Source organism: Rhinatrema bivittatum, chromosome 17 (genome assembly GCF_901001135.1).
Source record: "Rhinatrema bivittatum chromosome 17, aRhiBiv1.1, whole genome shotgun sequence".
NCBI classification, from domain to species: Eukaryota; Metazoa; Chordata; class Amphibia; order Gymnophiona; family Rhinatrematidae; genus Rhinatrema; species Rhinatrema bivittatum.
In genome coordinates this window covers 63,878,906-63,899,275 of record NC_042631.1, presented here as the reverse complement: position 1 = coordinate 63,899,275, position 20,370 = coordinate 63,878,906, and the positions used below count along the sequence as shown (strand labels likewise).

General features: G+C 45.9%; 1 protein-coding gene across 6 annotated transcripts in view; it reads left to right on the top strand.

The window, feature by feature from the left end:
- The first annotated feature begins 949 nt into the window (after positions 1 to 949).
- The window catches only part of PPP6R3 (protein phosphatase 6 regulatory subunit 3), a 1,439,644-nt gene continuing 1,420,223 nt past the window's right edge, over positions 950 to 20,370 (top strand). For 5 of the 6 annotated variants that reach the window (XM_029582701.1, XM_029582702.1, XM_029582698.1 and 2 more), the window contains exon 1: positions 950 to 1,088. In XM_029582701.1, coding sequence (XP_029438561.1) covers positions 1,062 to 1,088 — 27 coding nt within the window. In that variant the 5' untranslated portion in view covers positions 950 to 1,061. The remainder of the gene's footprint in view (positions 1,089 to 20,370) is intronic. The other variant, XM_029582700.1, reaches the window with a different exon arrangement.

Sequence of the window (20,370 nt, the reverse complement as noted above, 5' to 3'; positions counted from 1 at the left end):
ACATTCAATATGGCTGTGCGTTGCAATGCGTTTCACTGCTGGCGTTGTTAGCTAGAAGTTTTCAGTTTTTTCATTCACCGATTGTTCATAAGATTGAACTCCTTCAGAAGTGTTCAATTTCTGTGATGGTGGTAGATTAGCAATATTGTATCCTCATGAGAGTCTTCCTCACTTCTGAACTTCTCCTAGCTATTAATAGATTGGAGAACTGCTGGAGAGACTGGGATGAAAAAAGGATACCTGTTGCATATTTTATTTTGGTGTCCAGTTATAGGTTAGAGGTACAGACCTCTGTTGAGATAACCAAAATGCAAATTCCTGATGACCTGAGAGTTTATATTTATTCCTCAAATTGTACAGGGGGAGAAAATGAGATGTTTAATAAAGAATTTCTGGTTAGTGGTAATGAAAGTGGTTTTAAGAACTTAGATTTTCAAGGGGACTTTAACTGAACAGGTTAAGAATGGGTCAAATAAGGTGCAGAAATTTTGGGAATCTGTTATAGGATTCTGGAATGCTCACCAAACCTATGATGTTATGTTGTATGTTTGTAGTTTTGGGGGGCCGGGAGGTGGGAATCTTTTAGTATGCATACATTGTTACTCTTGATGCCTACATTTTGTTATTGCTGAACTGTTGAATTTCAATAAAAATTGTTTTTAGAGCCCTCTTCTCATTAATATTTTTAAACAAATGTAAGCTATGTGCTTGTACATCAGTGATACATATACAGTGTAGATACAGCATGAACAGCTACAGAACTGACTAGTGGCAAAATATGCTTAACGCGTAATTGATCTCAACCGCCAATTTCTTGTGCCTGCTGCTTCCAGTCGCCCCCCGCATGAGTTTCTCTATGGAAAGCCCTGGCAGTGGGCCCAGCGTGGAGGGGCTGCGCTTGCAATGGTGGTGCCGCGCGGGGGCGCTGCGGGCACTCTGTAGGCTCGGCTCCGGGACGGTTAGAAGCCATTTTTATGTAGCGCCAGGGCTGAAAGCGGTGGGGAAGGGTTTATTTGCAAATATGGTATAAATTTCCAGTTTGAGCTTGGTTTTTAGCGGACATGTTCGGAGAAGGCGCTGCTGATCAGGTGAGTCCCACCGCCTTTCTTCTTGGTAAGGTGGGAGCCGGGCTGAGCGCTGCTGGCCTGGCCTGGGAGGCCGCTTGCATGCTTGGGCCACGGGATGTGCTTTCCTGGGTTGGGGGCGGGGCTGAGGATTGCAGTCTCAGTTTATTTAGGGTTCATTCACTGGTTTCCTTCTTGCTGAGGTAAAAGCAGAGCGGCTGCCTGCTCCAGTACTCGCAAGGCCGCTAGCAGCGTTAAAGCAGTGCATGAATGTAGAGGGTTTCATTTCTTTTGCATTAAAAGAAGGGGAAATGGTGGTCGAATAACTAAAGTAGATTCGTTTTAAGGACGTTTAAAAAACATAGTTGACTTAATGTTATGACTCTGAATTAAAGTGCCCTTAAATTATTGGATTGGTAGGTAATATCCATGTTAAGACACTTCTAAATAGTTTCCCTTTTTCTAATTTGATTTTACAAAATAACATTTAAAATTAAACAGAGATGGGCAAAAAGTTTTGTTTTGATACTTATTTTGAACTCCACCCCTTATCCTAATGTCTTGCATTTTACCTGATAAAATCAGTTACTGTATGTGTTCTGAATATGGATATTTATACTCCAGTTTTGCTGGATCACAATAATTCAAGTGCTAAACGTCCTATCAGACCAGTCTAGACAAATGGGTTATGTCACCCACACAGAATATGCAAATAAAACAGTCTTTCGAGCTGTCTGTCCTATATAGTATGGTGCACTGGAAAAAAAAATCAGCAGTGGTTCTGTATGCAGCAGATGATATTAGTACCTGGTTTGATGCCGGAGTAATTAGGCTTTTAAGATGATGACCAGTTGGGCTGCTGTCCCTCAATAGAGCCAGAGCCAAGTGAGGGACTTCCAGGGATGACAGTCATGTTTGGCTGCTCTTCTTCCTTCAGGGAACCAGCATTGTGAAGCTAAGTCGTCTTCAGCTGTGGGAGTGCACCCAGTGACATTGGATTCTTTTCTGCTCTGCTGACAGCCAGAATTTTGGCTTTCTTGGGTTGTGCTTCCAGTATAAAATTCTTTAAACAAAATAGAGTGAAGTAGCAAGGTGGAAATGAGCTTTGGCTATCAGGCTGCTGTTTTGCAGTGGGTTTCTCTGGGCCTATGGTGTAGACTTGATCTGGTGGAAATAGCCCCACATGTAAGGCAGAAAGAGAAAATCTCATGCTGGCTTAGCATAGCAATGTAATGACCTGGCAGAGCTTCCTGCTGAGTGGCCCACTGGTTCAAGCGCTGCACTTCCTTGCTGAAAGCCAGGGTTTTAAAGAAAGCTAAAAGACTCGAGGGCTGATGCAATAAAGTGTGCCCAGCCTAGCACACAGGTTTACACGCGGTTGGACACGTGTTATGGATATGTTAGACTAGCGCCAGATGCAGTAAGGATATTAGCGCATCCAAAACGCACCCTGACAAATGTGCACCTGATAGCACCTGTCTGATGCTAATTACATGTAGATAAGGACATTTACTGCATCGGGGGTAATAGCTAAGCGCTGAGCACTCAATGCACACTTTAAATGTGTGCGAATTTAACCAGCCTCTGAGGTGAAGAAAAAGTCAGCTTGCAGTCAAGGGCTCATGAAAAACATTTAAAAAATAGGTTCTCTGTGTTGTGATAAGTGTGTCTCCTTTAGTATCATTGTGACACTTTACCACGGAGAAAAATAATCATATATTTTCACTTAATTTAAAAAGCCCACACTTGTTATTGCCACATAATTTGGACATCCATAGCAAGAGGCGCCTAATATTTTGCTGAGGTTGCTGAAGTGAATTCTAGCAAAAAAAAAAAAGCTGGATGAAAATGGAAGTTCATACATAGCGCCCATTGTAATTGGGCACCCGATGCAATAAACTATTGAGTGCTATGGACGTGCAATTCTGTGTTTAGTGCACCCTTTTTAACACTGCTTTTCATTTCAGTATTGCATCGGGTGCCCAGGGACGTGGCTGTGCGTGCATTAGGAAAACAGTCACTCAATACAAGTGCCTATTTTCAGCCCACGTCTTATTGCATCGCCCCCCTCAGGGAATTGACCAGCATAGCTGACAGCACTCAGTATCTATGGTGGGACACCGCCCACCACCCTTACTGCTGTTGGAAGTTGTAGAGGGCGAGGCTGCCAATTAAAAAAAAAAAAAATGTGTGAGCAGCTAGGGAGTTGGCATCAGAATACAGTGGCTGGCTGGCTTTTTTTTTGCACTGTGTGAAGGTGTGAGAGACCGTACTAAGCCAATGCTGCATTTAACAAGGGAACATTCTTCTTCCATCTCAGGCCGAGGAATGCTTCAGAGGCCAGAAGTTTAGCAGCTCAAGAGGAGTCTGTTGAGATCATCGGAGCTTTACATAGGTTGGCTCAGGGGCCATTGTTTTTTCTCTTGTGCTTTCTTCAATGGGCCCAACCACCAGACATTCTCTGGTGCTTCTCTTCCACAGGTTTCCTATGCTGATCCCTGGGGTCATTTGAGGCCTGCAGCTGCTTTGGGCTGTGAGAATGGAGTAAGAGAAGGATGCCTGATATTAGTCCCCCCTTGGCGCCCCGGGGTTCCCTTTTGGGCAGGGGCCAACTCCAACGAAGCCCGGATAAATGCGGAAACAGGGATCCATTTTGGTAAAGTATCTTGTTGTGCCCAGTTTCTCGAGTCTTCTAATGGAAGAAGGCAAAGAATTTGGGGAGCCTTATAAGAAAGAAGACATGGTCTCAGATTAAGGAGCCATCTTCTAAGGGGAATCCGATACAGAAATTGAGAAATACCTTAAGGAAGTGCATATCCATTTGGGTATTCAGGCTACGTTCTTGGTGAAGGGGGAGACTCCAGATTTGTGCCTGAAGCTTGATAAGTCAATGGGTAGGCTTACCCAATGCAGCAAATAGAGAAGGATAATTTGGCACAGATGCCCAAGTGGAATGCGCTATTATGCTGACTTGGAGAGCTGCCATCCTGGTGGAAGGAGGCTCAGCTCTGAAGGATTCTCAAGCTAGGAGGATTTATTCATTCAAGAGTGTTATCTTTCTCTACAGGCTATGTTGCCAGAGGTCTGTTACATTGGTTTCAGCAGTGCCAGTTGGACTTGTTTGTCATCGAGCATGAAATTCTAGTGGATGCCATAGTACCTGATCTGAATCTTCTCTTAACAGGTGGCAGTGCTTGTTTTTAAGGGCCACCTTCTTTGTTCGGAGAGCAGTTGGAAAGAAGGTGATGGATTTGGGTGAGCCCAAATCCCATAAGTTCCCTAAGGGGAACATTGAGGCATCTTGCAAAGTTCTCAGTCTTGCAGTTGTTTTAGGGATGCCAGCCAGTGCCAACTGAGGATTCTGAATCGGGAACAAGGAATACGTTGCCAAGCTAGTCTCTGCTATCTTGCTACAGTAGATGGTGAAATCAAGTAGGTGAATGGTTTCCAGAGTCTGCCATGAAGTTCATTTCTTAATGCCTTAACTGGTTGGTCGTTTGTGTCTGTTTTATGAAATGGGCACCCATGTTATCAGGCGGTCCTAGAAATTATTTCATCGTAGTTAAATCATTGAATTTGCTATTCCAATTTCAGAAGCTTTTATTTGTCCCCTTGTGGGTCAGACACAGAGAGGATCATTATTCATAGAACTTTTGTTAAAGCTGGAAGCAGTGTTTCCTGTTCCCAGGCCTGAAGTAGGGAAAGGTCAATATTCCTGTACTTCAAGGACCTGAGAGGATGAACTTCTTTATGGCCGATTTTGGATTTTATTTTTTTTTTAAGTTTATTTTTATAATAGTGACAAGATTAACAAACAATGTCAACTGTAGAACACCAATAGTCACATTTTCTTGTGTCCATTGTCATATATACATTCCAGAAATACAAAACTTGTTCCACAGATGCTGTTGTCCAGCCATACTCTTTTAAGCCAGAGAAACAGCGAAGAATATATTCCAGAACAAAACTTACAACTAAACAGTACCCCATTCCCCCCTTCCCCCTCAGGACATCGGTCTTAATGAACAAAAAAGTCAAGCAATCTAGGACTGTAACAGTAAAAGATAGTTATTGATATAACCCCTTCACTGTCTAATCTATTGGTAAATCATTAAGAAGTAAACTGCGCACAAAAGGGGAGACAGAGTTAAGATATGTCTCCCATCGATTTACAAAGTGTATACAGGGGCGAAACCATTCCACTTTAGCAATATACTTATCCAGTAGACAGGTCTGGTGAATTATATTACGTAGTTGCGTTAGAGTCGGAGGATCAGTGGCCAACCACTTTTGCAAAATACATTTCTTAGCTAACAAGATCACTAGGCGAAACCACCACCTCGTAGTTGTTTTAGCAAAAAATATGCCTCGACTGTCATCCCAAAGAAAAACATTAATATGAAACGCAAAGCGCAGGGCACATGTCCGTTGAAGATAATTATGCACTTGCCCCAAAATAAGCTAATCTGGGGTATGACCAAAATTGATGACCCAAAGTGCCTCGGGGGGCTCCACACTTTAAACAGCAGCCTGTACCACCCTTCCCCATCTTACTCACCTGCGCTGGGGCCACATAAAATCTATGTAAAAATTTGAATTGCAGTTCCTGTATAGGGATCGGTACAGATAAGAAATGGGCTCGTGAAAAACACTTTCTATAATAAGGTGTCGTGAGAGAGGTTCCCAGTTCCCTGTTCCATCCAGTTACCACCCGTTCCCACGAAGGAGAAACCCGGTAGTCCTCCAGCAGCTTATACCAAAAAGAAAGCCTATGACGCGTAGGGTCAGCCATAACCAGAAAATCTGACAAAAACTCCCAGGCAGAGTGATGCGGATCTGGTAAGCGCAAGGCATGAATGTAATGTCTGGCCTGCAAGTATGCGTAGAAATGAGTTTTTGATAAGTCATATTGGTCCTGTAACAAGGAAAAGGAAAGCATCTTATTCGAGTCATCTACCAATTGCCAGACAGACTTAATACCTTTCTCGTACCAAGACCCAAAAATCCTACTATGCAGGCCAGGCGGGAAATTGAGGTTTCCCTGCAAGGGCAAAAAATGAGTTGCTGCACGGGGAAACTGAAAACGCTGACAAGCCCATCTCCAAGCCACATAGGCAGGTCTGATTAACACACTAGCTCGTAAGTGAGCCGGGAGCTGGCCCAATGATTTATGTAAAATATAGGCAAGACGCAGAGGATGCACTCTAGTTTGCTCTACCATCAAAGGAGTATAAAAGGACGTTGTCATCAGCCAATCCGCAACATGGCGCAATTGACAGGCGACACTATAGACCTTTAAATCCGGGAGTCCCCAACCACCCCTCTTCCTGGACAAACGAAGGGTTTGTATGGCTATCCTTGGTTTTTTACCTTGCCATAAAAATTTACGTAGCTGAGCATCCTGGGCCTGTAAGTCTCGCCTAGTCCAAACAATAGGAAGGAGTTGCATGGCATACAACCACTTAGGAAAGATAAGCATTTTATATAAAGCTATCCGCCCACTAGCGTGAGAGGAAGGTGAGCCCATCTAGCAAGCAGATCCGCAGTCTTCCGCAGTAGTGCCTTATGATTAATAAGGTGCAGCATGTGGGGAAGTTTAGGTAGGAGCACCCCCAAGTATTTAATATGATGATGGGGAAATCCTCCGGCACCCACGTTTGGGAACCAGGCATGGTCAGCAAATACAGGGATTTGTCTAAATTTAATTTGAGACCAGCCAGCGAACCATATCTGTCCATTTCCCCCATTAATGCCTCCCAAGATGTTTGTGGGGAACTGAGATGAACCAGGAGATCGTCAGCAAAGGCCACTAACTTATAGGAGGCGGACACTCCAGGACGAGGAGAAATACCTCTAATCAATGCATTGCCCCGTATGTTATTCAACAAGGGTTCCAACGTGAGAATAAACAGAAGCGGGGAAAGTGGGCAGCCCTGACGGGTACCACGACATATAGGAAACGAGGCTGTCAGCGTGCCATTTAACAAGATTGAGGCAACCGGGTCATGATATAATACTTGTATTGCCGAGCGGAAATAACCAGTAATACCCAAGGAGTCTAGGACTGCGAACATAAAAGGCCATCCCACCCTGTTGAACGCCTTTTCTGCGTCAAAACTAATAAGGATGGATGGAATATCCTGCCACTGGCAGGTTTCTAGTGAGGATAATACCTTTCTAACATTAGAGGAAGAACTACGATCTTTTACAAATCCCATCTGATCTTCATGAATGAGACCAGGTAAGAGAGTCGACAGGCGAGTTGCCATAACTTTCGCCAAGAGTTTCATATCAAAATTTAGGAGGGATATCGGTCTATAAGAAGCTGGCAGGGTGGGATCCCTTCCATCCTTGGGTATGACTGTTATAAATGCCTGGTTACGATACAAAGGAGAAGTCGGGTGTTCTATTACATCATTAAGCATCTTTGCCAGCAGCATAACTATTTGTGCGGAAAGAATCTTATAAAACTCGGCCGAGTATCCGTCTGGGCCCGGTGCTTTCAGGGGTTTGGCCCTCTTGATTGCTAATTGGAGTTCCTTCGGCTGAATCGGTTTATTTAATAGCTCTAGTTGAGTGTCAGTTAAACGGGGTAGGCCAGAATTAGCGAGATAAGCCTCAATGGTCTCTGTGTTAACCGGCTCAGCTTGATAGAGCTGGCGGTAATAATCACAGAAGAGGTCTCCCATAACCTTAGTCGCATTAGCAAGTGTGCCAGTGGGCGTTTTCAACGCCGCTACATGCGTTCTACTCCGCCAAGACTTGGTCATATTTGCTAAAAGCCTACCGGATTTATTTCCCTGATGATAATATTTGGCCCTAAAGTAGAAAGCAGATTTCCTTGCCCTGTCATAAAGTAAGGAGTTGAGTTCATGCATAACCGTATACAATAGCGATTTATGATGCGGCGTAGGAGTCTGTTCATAATCACGTTTAGCCTTCCGTAGGCGACTCTCTAACAGCCGAATACGCGCCAACTGGGCTTTATGGGTACGAGCAGCATAAGCTATCAGAGCACCTCGTAACACCGCTTTCGCAGTCTCCCAAAACAGCAATGGAGTCGACTCATGCTGCTCATTATGAGTTACATAATCTGTCCACTGCTGAAGTAGGTAAGCCCGAAAGGGTCCATCTCCAATGAAGCGATGTGGAAATCGCCAGAGCTGTGGGGAAGAGTCCGATGTCTTTACCAAAAAGTCTAAGAGAACGGGAGTGTGATCTGAGATCACTAATGGGCCCAGCTCCACCCGTAATACAAGGGCAAAATCTTTGGCTCCAGCGAGGATATAATCAATTCGAGATCCCGTTCCGTGGGCTCTAGATAGATGAGTATATTCCAAAGCATAGGGGTGAAGTGTCCGCCAAGGGTCAAGGGCGTCTAAAGCTTGACAAACTAGTGAAACTCCCTTAGACGGGGCATCCCCCGGGCCAGCTTTTTTAGTGGAGCGATCTTGAGTAGGATCTAGAACACAATTAAAGTCACCTCCAATCAATAGGTGTCCCTTGGTATGAGTAGCCAATAAGGCTATCAAGCGGGTATAGAAAGCATGTGTATAATTGTTGGGAGCATATAGGTTACAGAGGGTGAAATTCTGACCCTGTAGTTGACATTGCAATATAAGATACCTCCCCTCATCATCCGCTATCATACGTTCCAGATGAAAGGACAACTGCTTCCCAATGAATATTGCAACACCCGCCCCACGGGAAGAGCTTTGTGCTGAGAAAACCTGTTGTACCCACATTCTGCGGAGTTTTTGATGTTCTGAGGCATCTAGTTTCATTTCCTGTAGGAAAGCGATTTGTACTTGGTGGCGCTGTAATGCTTGCAAAATTTTGTAACGTTTGATAACGGAGCCAATCCCAGAGACGTTCCAGGATCCAACTCGCATTACTGATTGGGACATAGCAAGGTATACAAGAGGAGAACAAAAAATCGTAAACCATTAATCTACGAATTCGGGCCTCCCAGCCCAGACCCGAACTCGTGCTGCCACCCACGTCCCATGATAACACATACAGTACAGACCTATTATCAGAGAATAACCGAACGTCCCGAGTCCCCAACCCCCCCTCCCCCTTCCCCTTAACTTCCCCATCAACAAGAGTACCCATTCTCTAACCATAGAGAGTCAGACTTCCTTCCGCATGGATTACTCCCCCCCCCCCCCCCCCTCAACAAACCAAAGAAGAGATGGTAAACAAGTGTAAGAAAAGCATCACGCTATTGAGCCAGACCAAAGAAATTTGTCAGTCTCATTTAGGCAGGTAGCAAAGCAGTCTTATATTGAGCTGAACAGGACAGACAGAAGTCGCCCTCCATAAAAGATAAGAGCAAGACAAAAGTCATTGGAGGGCGAACAGCTATTTAGTAAACAAGTCCACGAAACCTCCATCAGTCCGAAGCCTCTCTTCTTTCCTTGACGTGGCGTCTGAACAAAAATTCCACTCAGTCAGCCACTAGGCAAGTTTAGGGTGTTCACAAATTGTTGAGCTGAGTCAGCCGACTCAAAAAAATTGAGACTCGTTCTGCCAGGTGATTTTCAATCTGGCTGGGAATTGAAGCATAAAAGGAATTTTGTGGCGCGCCAAGTGAGTGCAGACGGGCGAAAACGCTTTTCTTTGAGCTGCTACCAGAGCAGAATAGTACTGAAATATCAAAATCGAGGTGCCCTGATAGTCTATCTGTTTCTTCCTCCTGTATGCCAGCAATACGTCCATCTTGTGAGCCAAGTTCAAAAATTTTGCAATGACCGGGCGGGAGCGCTGAGAATTTGATTGTTTCTGCCCTAATCTATGTGCGCGCTCGATTCTCAAGGTACCGTGTGCTTGCAGCAGCTCTAGGGCCTGCGGGAGCCAAGATTCCAATATGCCCAGTAAGTCACTGTCCTTAAGCGCCTCGGGGAAACCAATAAAACGAAGATTTCCTCTGCGGGAGCGATTCTCCAGGTCGTCGAGTTTCTTTGCTTGTTTTTCAGCCTCTGCTTTCAGGGCCGTAACCTGGTTCTCCAGCGTGTGCAATTGGTCTTCCGCCGTCGAGATCCGGGTTTCTGCCTCAGTCAGCCGCTTTGTTGATTCCGTGAAAAGTTGGCTCATATCTTCAAATTTCTGGTACAACTTATCAAATTTCTCATCTAACGCAGCTTCCACTGCCTCAACCACCTCTGTTACTTTACCATCCCGATTGTCCAGGGACGAGGGGGAGCTGGTCGGCGGCACCATCTTTAACTCTGGCGGTATTTCTCCGGGCCCCTCGGTTGCGGTTTTGCTGCCATATCCTCGCTATATTACCACGTCTTGCACTCAAAGACTCAAATTCAAATGTCCAATGCCACAAAAAAAGTAAAGTTCGGCTTTCAACAGAAAAAAAAACGCCAGGATTAGCTCTTAGAAATTAGCTTAGAAAGGTCACACAGGAAATCTAACTGAAGAGTCACTCAGAAAATCTAACTGAAGTGTACATCTCCTAAGGGATTGTTTTGCACTAATTTACCTTCGAAGCACATTATAAATTAGAAGGAAAGAGCTCAGAAACCCACATTCCAGTGGAAACACTGAGAGGAGAGGATCACCTTGCTGGTGGCTGAAAGGAATCAGTAAGTTTTTGCTTGGGACATTGACTTTTTTAAAAGTATTGGGGCAAAGTTAACTATTTGGGAATATTATTTAGTGTGTTTGTGCCTTTAATAGTCAGAAAGGCAGTGAATAAACAAGTTAGACTGTTTGCATTTTTAAATAGTCAATAAGGTAGCAGTAGGTAGGCAGTGAATAAACAAGTTAGACTGTTTGTATTTTTAGTCAGTCAATAAGGTAGCAGTAGGTAGTGTGTTTATTTTTAAAAGTCTGCAGAACTGAGTGTTCTCCAGACTTTTAAAGAGCTGACTGTTTGTTTGTAATACTGAGTGCATTGTATTGAAACCCCCCCCCCCCCCCAAAAAAAAAAGTAGCCAGAAGCTAGAAATAAGCTAGGAGCAGTATATACCAAAGTAAAAAAGTTGAATAGTTCAGCTCAGTTACTCACCTTGGAAAGGTGTTGAGGTAGTGTGATTGGGTTTGAATAGGGACCAACATTTATTAATCAAGGGAGCAGTGAGTCACTCAGGCTGACTAACTGAAGTTAGACTGTTTGTATTTCCCAACCCTCCCAGCCCTCGCCCACCCACCCCTAGCTCATCCCTTAATTTATAGGCAGGTGCCACTTTCACAAAAAAAAAACCAAAAATCTTTATTGAGAATTCGATCAGACCCCGGTAGGCCACTACCAGACACATAGTGAATTCACTAATACATGTAAAGGAAGTTAGACACATTCCTACTCCCATAGCAACCTAAAACTTAACTAGGAACTGATCAAAATTGAGATGAAGGCAGCAGTCCAGCAGCAAGAGGGGGGCTTCCCAGTCTTTTGCATCGAGTGTCACATGTATGATTTTTTACCCACCGGTGAGAAGTTGTACATGTGCATGCGATGCAAAGAGCTCCTGGCTCTCAGAGAACGAGTCCGATCTCTGGAGGCTAGAGTGGCAGACCTGGAGGAGCTGAGGCAGACAGAGAGGTATATAGATGAGACCTTCAGGGACATAGTAGTCAAGTCCCAACTTCAGACTGGCAGCCCTGGTGCTACCTTGGAGGAAGAAGGTCTCATAATGGGAGAGCACCAACCAGGTGTAGCAGGAAAGGATCCTGTAGCAAGGACCTGCTCTCTAGGTGATGCATTGTCCTTTCGCACTGAGGATATCTCCCCAAGGCCTACTGCCCAGGAGGGAAGGGTTAGGTCGGCCGTCATAGTTGGTGATTCGATTATTAGGAATGTAGATAGCTGGGTGGCTGGTGGGCGTGAGGATCGCCTGGTAACATGCCTACCTGGTGCGAAGGTGGCGGATCTCACTTGTCACCTAGATAGGATTTTAGACAGTGCTGGGGAGGAGCCGGCTGTCATGGTACACGTGGGCACCAACGACATAGGAAAATGTGGGAGGGAGGTTCTGGAAGCCAAATTTAGGCTCTTAGGTAGAAAGATTAAATCCAGAACCTCCAGGGTAGCATTCTCTGAAATGCTCCCTGTTCCACGCGCAGGTCCCCAGAGGCAGGCAGAGCTCCGGAGTCTCAATGCATGGATGAGACGATGGTGCAAGGAAGAGGGATTCAGTTTTGTTAGGAACTGGGGAACCTTTTGGGGAAGGGGGAGTCTCTTCCTAAGGGATGGGCTCCACCTTAACCAGGGTGGAACCAGACTGCTGGCGCTAACCTTTAAAAAGGAGATAGAGCACCTTTTAAACTAGAACAAAGGGGAAAGCCGACAGTCGCTCAGCAGCGCATGGTTCGGAGAGAGGTATCTTTAAAGGATACTAATGATGCATTAGAATTAGGGCATCCCGACAGTGAGGTTCCAATAATTAGAAAAGTAGTCCAAGTGCCTGTAACTAAAAACTCACCTGACCTAAAAAATTCTAACTTATCCCTATCAATTAAAAAGCAGAATAAAAATACAAACAAAAAACAAACTTTGAAATGTTTGTATGCTAATGCCAGAAGTCTAAGAAGTAAGATGGGAGAATTAGAATGTATAGCAGTAAATGATGACATAGACTTAATTGGCATCTCAGAGACATGGTGGAAAGAGGATAACCAATGGGACAGTGCTATACCGGGGTACAAATTATATCGCAATGACAGAGAGGAGCAGTCGGGAGGAGGTGTGGCGCTTTATGTCCGGGATGGTATAGAGTCCAACAGGATAAACATCCTGCATGAGACTAAATACAAAATTGAATCTTTATGGGTAGAAATCCCTTGTGTGTCAGGGAAGACTACAGTGATAGGGGTATACTACCGTCCACCTGGTCAAGATGGTGAGATGGACAGTGAAATGCTAAGAGAAATTAGGGAAGCTAACCAAATTGGTAGTGCAGTAATAATGGGAGACTTCAATTACCCCAATATAGACTGGGTAAATGTATCATCGGGTCACACTAGAGACATAACGTTCCTGGATGGAATAAATGATAGCTTTATGGAGCAATTGGTTCAGGAACCGACGAGAGAGGGAGCAATTTTAGATCTGATTCTCAGTGGAGCACAGGACTTGGTGAGAGAGGTGATGGTGGTGGGGCCGCTTGGCAATAGTGATCATAATATGATCAAATTTGATTTAATGACTGGAAAAGGAACAGTGTGCAAATCCAAGGCTCTCATGCTTTCAATGCTTTCAAAAGGCTCTCATGCTTTCAAAAGGGAAACTTTGATAAAATGAGAAAAATTGTTAGAAAAAAACTGAAAGGAGCAGCTACAAAAGTAAAAAATGTCCAAGAGGCGTGGTCATTGTTAAAAAATACCATTCTAGAAGCACAGTCCAGATGTATTCCACACATTAAGAAAGGTGGAAAGAAGGCAAAACGATTACCGGCATGGTTAAAAGGGGAGGTGAAAGAAGCTATTTTAACCAAAAGATCTTCATTCAAAAATTGGAAGAAGGATCCAACAGAAGAAAATAGGATAAAGCATAAACATTGGCAAGTTAAATGTAAGACATTGATAAGACAGGCTAAGAGAGAATTTGAAAAGAAGTTGGCTGTAGAGGCAAAAACTCACAGTAAAAACTTTTTAAAATATATCCGAAGCAGAAGCCTGTGAGGGAGTCAGTTGGACCGTTAGATGATCGAGGGGTTAAAGGGGCACTTAGAGAAGATAAGGCCATCGCGGAAAGATTAAATGATTTCTTTGCTTCGGTGTTTACTGTAGAGGATGTTGGGGAGGTACCCGTAATGGAGAAGGTTTTCATGGGTAATGATTCAGATGGACTGAATCAAATCACAGTGAACCTAGAAGATGTGGTAGGCCTGATTGACAAACTGAAGAGTAGTAAATCACCTGGACCGGATGGTATACACCCCAGAGTTCTGAAGGAACTAAAAAATGAAATTTCAGACCTATTAGTAAAAATTTGTAACTTATCATTAAAATCATCCATTGTACCTGAAGACTGGAGGATAGCAAATGTAACCCCAATATTTAAAAAGGGCTCCAGAGGCGATCCGGGAAACTACAGACCGGTTAGCCTGACTTCAGTGCCAGGAAAAATAGTGGAAAGTGTTCTAAACATCAAAATCACAGAACATATAGAAAGACATGGTTTAATGGAACAAAGTCAGCATGGCTTTACCCAGGGCAAGTCTTGCCTCACAAATCTGCTTCACTTTTTTGAAGGAGTTAATAAACATGTGGATAAAGGTGAACCGGTAGATATAGTATACTTGCATTTTCAGAAGGCGTTTGACAAAGTTCCTCATGAGAGGCTTCTAGGAAAAGTAAAAAGTCATGGGATAGGTGGCGATGTCCTTTCGTGGATTGCAAACTGGCTAAAAGACAGGAAACAGAGAGTAGGATTGAATGGGCAATTTTCTCAGTGGAAGGGAGTGGACAGTGGAGTGCCTCAGGGATCTGTATTGGGACCCTTACTGTTCAATATATTTATAAATGATCTGGAAAGAAATACGACGAGTGAGATAATCAAATCTGCAGATGACACAAAATTGTTCAGAGTAGTTAAATCACAAGCAGAGTGTGATAAATTGCAGGAAGACCTTGTGAGACTGGAAAATTGGGCATCCAAATGGCAGATGAAATTTAATGTGGATAAGTGCAAGGTGATGCGTATAGGGAAAAATAACCCATGCTATAATTACACAATGTTGGGTTCCATATTAGGTGCTACAACCCAAGAAAGAGATCTAGGTGTCATAGTGGATAACACATTGAAATCGTCGGTGCAGTGTGCTGCGGCAGTCAAAAAAGCAAACAGAATGTTGGGAATTATTAGAAAAGGAATGATGAATAAAACGGGAAATGTCATAATGCCTCTGTATCGCTCCATGGTGAGACCGCACCTTGAATACTGTGTACAATTCTGGTTGCCGCATCTCAAAAAAGATATAATTGCGATGGAGAAGGTACAGAGAAGGGCTACCAAAATGATAAGGGGAATGGAACAACTCCCCTATGAGGAAAGACTAAAGAGGTTAGGACTTTTCAGCTTGGAGAAGAGACGACTGAGGGGGGATATGATAGAGGTGTTTAAAATATGAGAGGTCTAGAACGGGTAGATGTGAATCGGTTATTTACTCTTTCGGATAGTAGAAAGACTAGGGGGCACTCCATGAAGTTAGCATGGGGCACATTTAAAACTAATCGGAGAAAGTTCTTTTTTACTCAACGCACAATTAAACTCTGGAATTTGTTGCCAGAGAATGTGGTTCGTGCAGTTAGTATAGCTGTGTTTAAAAAAGGATTGGATAAGTTCTTGGAGGAGAAGTCCATTACCTGCTATTAAGTTCACTTAGAGAATAGCCACTGCCATTAGCAATGGTTACATGGAATAGACTTAGTTTTTGGGTACTTGCCAGGTTCTTATGGCCTGGATTGGCCACTGTTGGAAACAGGATGCTGGGCTTGATGGACCCTTGGTCTGACCCAGTATGGCATGTTCTTATGTTCTTAAATACCTTGCTGGGCAGACTGGATGGACCATTTTGGTCTTTATCTGCCAACATTTATTGTTACTACGGTATATCATTTACATTTGCTTGTTTTAAGAAAATTTTGGGGAGTTGTAGTTTTCTTCTCGTGCTAGACCAGTCTAGACTAATGGTTTACTCCCCCTACCTGAAGATAAGATGACACATCCTTTTTCCATGACATCACTGGTTATAAGGAAAGTGCAGACTAAGCACTTGCTGGTAGTCTTTATCTCCAACAGATGGTGGTCATATATGGTCTGGTGGAGTTGGATCCTTGGTTAGGGCTTGACCTTTTTAGCAAGCATTGCTTTGCTGCTGGGCAACAGTCCTTTGGGATTGATTTTCCTTGTTGAGCATTGCTGATAGGGCCCTGGTTGAGCAAAGCCTCTCAGCTGATCCCAGGTTCTCTGGTGATCCTGATTGATTACCCCTTGCCGGCAGTTCCCAGGTCACCTGGCCTAATTGAGCTATTTGTGGGGGCGGGGCTCCTTGCAGAAGGGAGAATCTCAGGCAACAGCCCTACTCTGCTTCCTCTCCTCCTCCTCCCACTCCCCCTTCTTTGCTCGTGCTTGATGCTGTGAGTGAAGCAGGATATAGGATACTGCTCTCTCGTGCCCCCCCCCCCAGCTTTCTATCTGCTGCTATCAGCGGTTTAGCCTGCAAATATGAAACTGCTTGGATACGTGAGTAATCCCTAGATTCCCAATAAGCAATACCTAATTCGGGTGGCCAAAAAGGATAAAGAGAAGGGTAAGTCAGTGGCCCCCAAGATGGCTGATGGATGCCTGGAAATTGATCGGGTTGGAGCTAAAATGTTAGCAATCAGTGAACTCAGATCGGTGGTGGTTGCTGCGTTAGAACCAGAGTTCAGAAAAATTGCGGACAAGCTAGATGAAGTTTCTGCATCTTTGTCCAAGTTTGAGAGGCGCATGCTGAAGCAGAACAGCGAATTTCAGATGTGCAGGACAGCCTTCATGGCATGAAAACAAATATTACCACCATACAAGCAGCCCTGGAAAAGCAGGAAGAGCATTTAAAAGACCTTGAAAATAGGTCTCGCTGTAACAATTTAAGGTTAGTGAGCATACTGGTGATGGTGCAAGAGTGAGAGTTATGTTTTTTGGAATCCTGGCTGCCCCGGGGACTTGTGCATTGAATGAGCACATCATTTGGGCCCTAAACAGGAGAACACTGATCGTCTGAGAGTAGTGATAGCTCGGATATTTAATTTTGCCCAAAATATGGAAATGCAGCAGGCCCTTCGAGCAGAGAAGCAATTAACCTTTGAGAGGAAAAAGATCCTGGTATTTCAGGATTATTTCTCAAAATTATGAGCACGGTGAAAATGATTTGCTCCCTTATGCTCCAAGTTGTTTCAGCTGGGAATTCTATCAGCCTTGCTATACCCAGCTAAACTTAGGGTAGCCCACAAAGAAAGTGTAAAATAGTTTACATCTGCTTTGGAAGCAAAAAGATTTTTAAATGCTTTGGATGTAGAAAAAGAGGCTGCATAATATGGCCTGGCTACTTGAAATAGACTGTGCTCAGGTCAGTGGCTCTTGAGTTTCCCTGTACATACCAGGATCATTCCAGATGGTGGGTTATGTTCCATGTCCAGCAGATGGAGTCAGAACACAAAATTCCCAGGGGAGGACCCATATAACCATGCCTCCCCTGTAACAGCTCTCAGTAACGTTCTGAATCCAGCAGATGTGAGCAGGGGACTTGTGGTCCCCAGCTTGTTAGCTTAGGGCTACCTCCTCAGGGGGATCAAGTTAAAAAAAAAAAAAAATAGGAAGTTTTAAATTTACAGTTTAGGTCACTTTGCTAAGGCTCCTCTTACAGCAGGGGGAGAGCTCTCCGCTGGTGCTGGCTCATCGCTCTCTAGCCTGGTGACTTGCTGACAGGCTGTTGCCTGTTTTCTTTCTTTCTTTTCTCATTTTCCTCACTGAGGGCTCAGTTGGAGTAAGTGTATTTTTGTTTCATCTTCTTTTTCAGCAGAAGACTGCAATTTTTTTGGACTCCGTTTGGCTCTCTGAGGTGAAAGTGAGTAGCGCCGGCCTCTCCCTCCTGACCCAGGTTTTCCCCCCCTCCCTCTTGGGGAGCGACCAACGTCCCGACCTGCGGCCCCACGAAGCACCATTCCCCGGGGCCGCCTGCTGTCGGGAGGGTAATTCCCCGTCAGTTCTTCTTCAGGTCGGTGGGGGACCGCGGCAAGCGTCCGTTGCCGGGTCGGCGCTCATTTTAGGTGCGAGCCACCTGTAGAGCCTACTCCCCTCCTCTCTCCCTGTGGCGATGCAGTCCGCGGCGCCTTGTGAGGGCTCCGACAGGGCCAGATTATTTTCTGAAGAGGGTCTGTGCTCAGGCTGTTTCCCCGAGGGGGAATGTGCGCCAGCTACTAACAAGGACGTTTGAGCTGCAGACCGCGTGGGAAGGAAGCGCCAGGCCCCGTTCCCTCTCAACGCGGGAACGGTGGCCATTTTGTTGCAAGATTCTGATGCCGTGCTTTCTGAGGAGGACACGGATAATCCGTTCCCCACTTCTAGGCCTGTTTTGGACCCTTACTCCGAGTCTAATCCTGGTAAGCAGAGGGGGGATCCCCCCGGTGGGTGACCCCTCAGGATGCCAGGCCTTTTCCCCTGAATTCATAGTTCTGATGCACAGGGCTTTTCTTCAGAGCAGAGACACGACCTTCGGGACCTGGGGACCCTCTCCCCCCCCAAGATACCATGTCCTACCCCCCTCCTGGGTGGGATCCTCCCTCAGGCTCACCCCCCTTTAGTAGGCGGGGGAGCGGGGACATCTCGTGGCCCTACCGGGACACCATCGATAATACAGACTTCGTCGGGGGAAGGACAATCCCAGGACCCTGACGTGGACGACCCCACCTTGGCGGCCCAGGAGGAGGGCGACGACCCTAGGGTCCTCCGCATTTTCCAAGCGGCGGAGTTAGATGACCTCATTCCCTACATCCTCCAGGAAATGGATATTGATCCCCCTCCGGTCTCAGCGCGTCGGCTCTTTTGGCTTCGCAATTGGTCGGCTGATGCCTCTTCCAAGACACGTTTGGGGCCCCTTCCTTTTAAGGGTAGGTATCTTTTTGGTGAAGACTTGGATCAGATCATCAAGTCCCTTAATGAGAACGCGGTGCACAAGTTGCCCGAAGATCGATCCCGTTCGTCAAGATCATATAATTACTCCAGAAACTGTTATCGTAACCAGCGGAGAGCGCGCCCTCAGAGGCAATAGCCACCTCGGGCTCCCTCTTCTCGTTCGCACTCCTGGAACCGGCCCTTTCGTGGGCGCCGCCAGGGTAAGGAAGTGCAGGGTGCTGGTACATCCGCTAAATCTACCCAATGATGCCAGACGGACACACGAGGTGGTCCCTCGACTGGGGGGTCGCCTTGCTGTCTTCTATGAAGAGTGGGTCCAAATCACGTCGGATCAATGGGTTCTGGATATTCTAAGACGCGGTTACGCTTTGGATTTTGTTTGCGCTCCTTGGGACCGGTTCCTGTTTTCCCCTTGCGGGTCCTTAATCAAACAGGGAGCCGTGCGGCAGACCCTTGATCGTCTCCTTCAATTGGGGGCCATAGTGCCGGTGCCAGCCGCCGAACTGGGCCGGGGCATTATTCAATCTACTTTGTGGTTCCCAAGAAGGAAGGCACTTTTTGTCCTATCCTGGACCTCAAGCAGGTCAACCGGTCCCTCAGAGTCCCTCGTTTCCGCATGGAGACACTCCGTTCAGTGTTAGCGGCAGTTCATCCAGGAGAATTCTTGGCTTCGTTGGATCTCACGGAGGCGTATCTCCACATACCAATTTGTCAAGCTCATCAGCGTTACCTACGCTTCAAAATTTTGGGTCAACACTTCCAATTTCGCGCTCTTCCCTTTGGCCTGGCCACAGCTCCACGGGTTTTCACGAAGATCATGGTGGTAGTGGCGGCAACCTTGCGCAAGTAAGGCATCCTTGTGCATCCTTACCTAGACGATTGGCTCATCCGTGCAAAGTCACGAGCGCAGTGTATCCTCGCAGTCGACAGAGTGGTACAACTTCTCCAATCTCTGGGATGGATTGTCAACTTCACCAAGAGCAGCCTGGTCCCGTCCCAGTCATTGGATTTTCTGGGAGCTCACTTCGACATCAAGAATGCCAGGGTTTTTCTGCATCCGGACAGAGCTCATTCTCTGCGTCAGCAGATTCAAGGATTTATGGCGCTCGAGATGCCCACTGCCTGGGACTACCTGCAGGTACTGGGGACCATGGCCTCGTCCATCGATCTGGTTCCTTGGGCATTTGTGCATCTGAGGCCTCTGCAGAGATCCCTATTCTCCCGGTGGCAGCCGATGTCGAGAGATTTCCAGGCAATCCTTCCGATTCCGAGAGGAACCTTCATCAGTCTCCATTGGTGGCTGGAACCGCGGCACCTAGCTCAGGGGGTGTCGCTGGAGGACCCAGATTGGGTGATTATCACCACGGACGCCAGCCTCTCAGGCTGGGGAGCGGTCTGTGGGGACAGCTCAATCCAGGGTCGATGGACGGAGGAACAGTCGAAGGGGCCCATCAACCGCTTGGAGACCAGGGCGGTCCTTCTGGCGTTACAGGGTTTCTTCCCCATAGTACGCCATCAAGCAGTCGGGGTGCTATCGGACAATGCGAGTACAGTGGCGTACATCAATTGCCAGGGAGGCACGAGAAGTCGGTAATCTCTCTGGAAACCGACAAATTGATGGAGTGGGCAGAGCTTCACCTCCAACGACTAGCGGCCTCGCATATAGCGGGAGTGGAC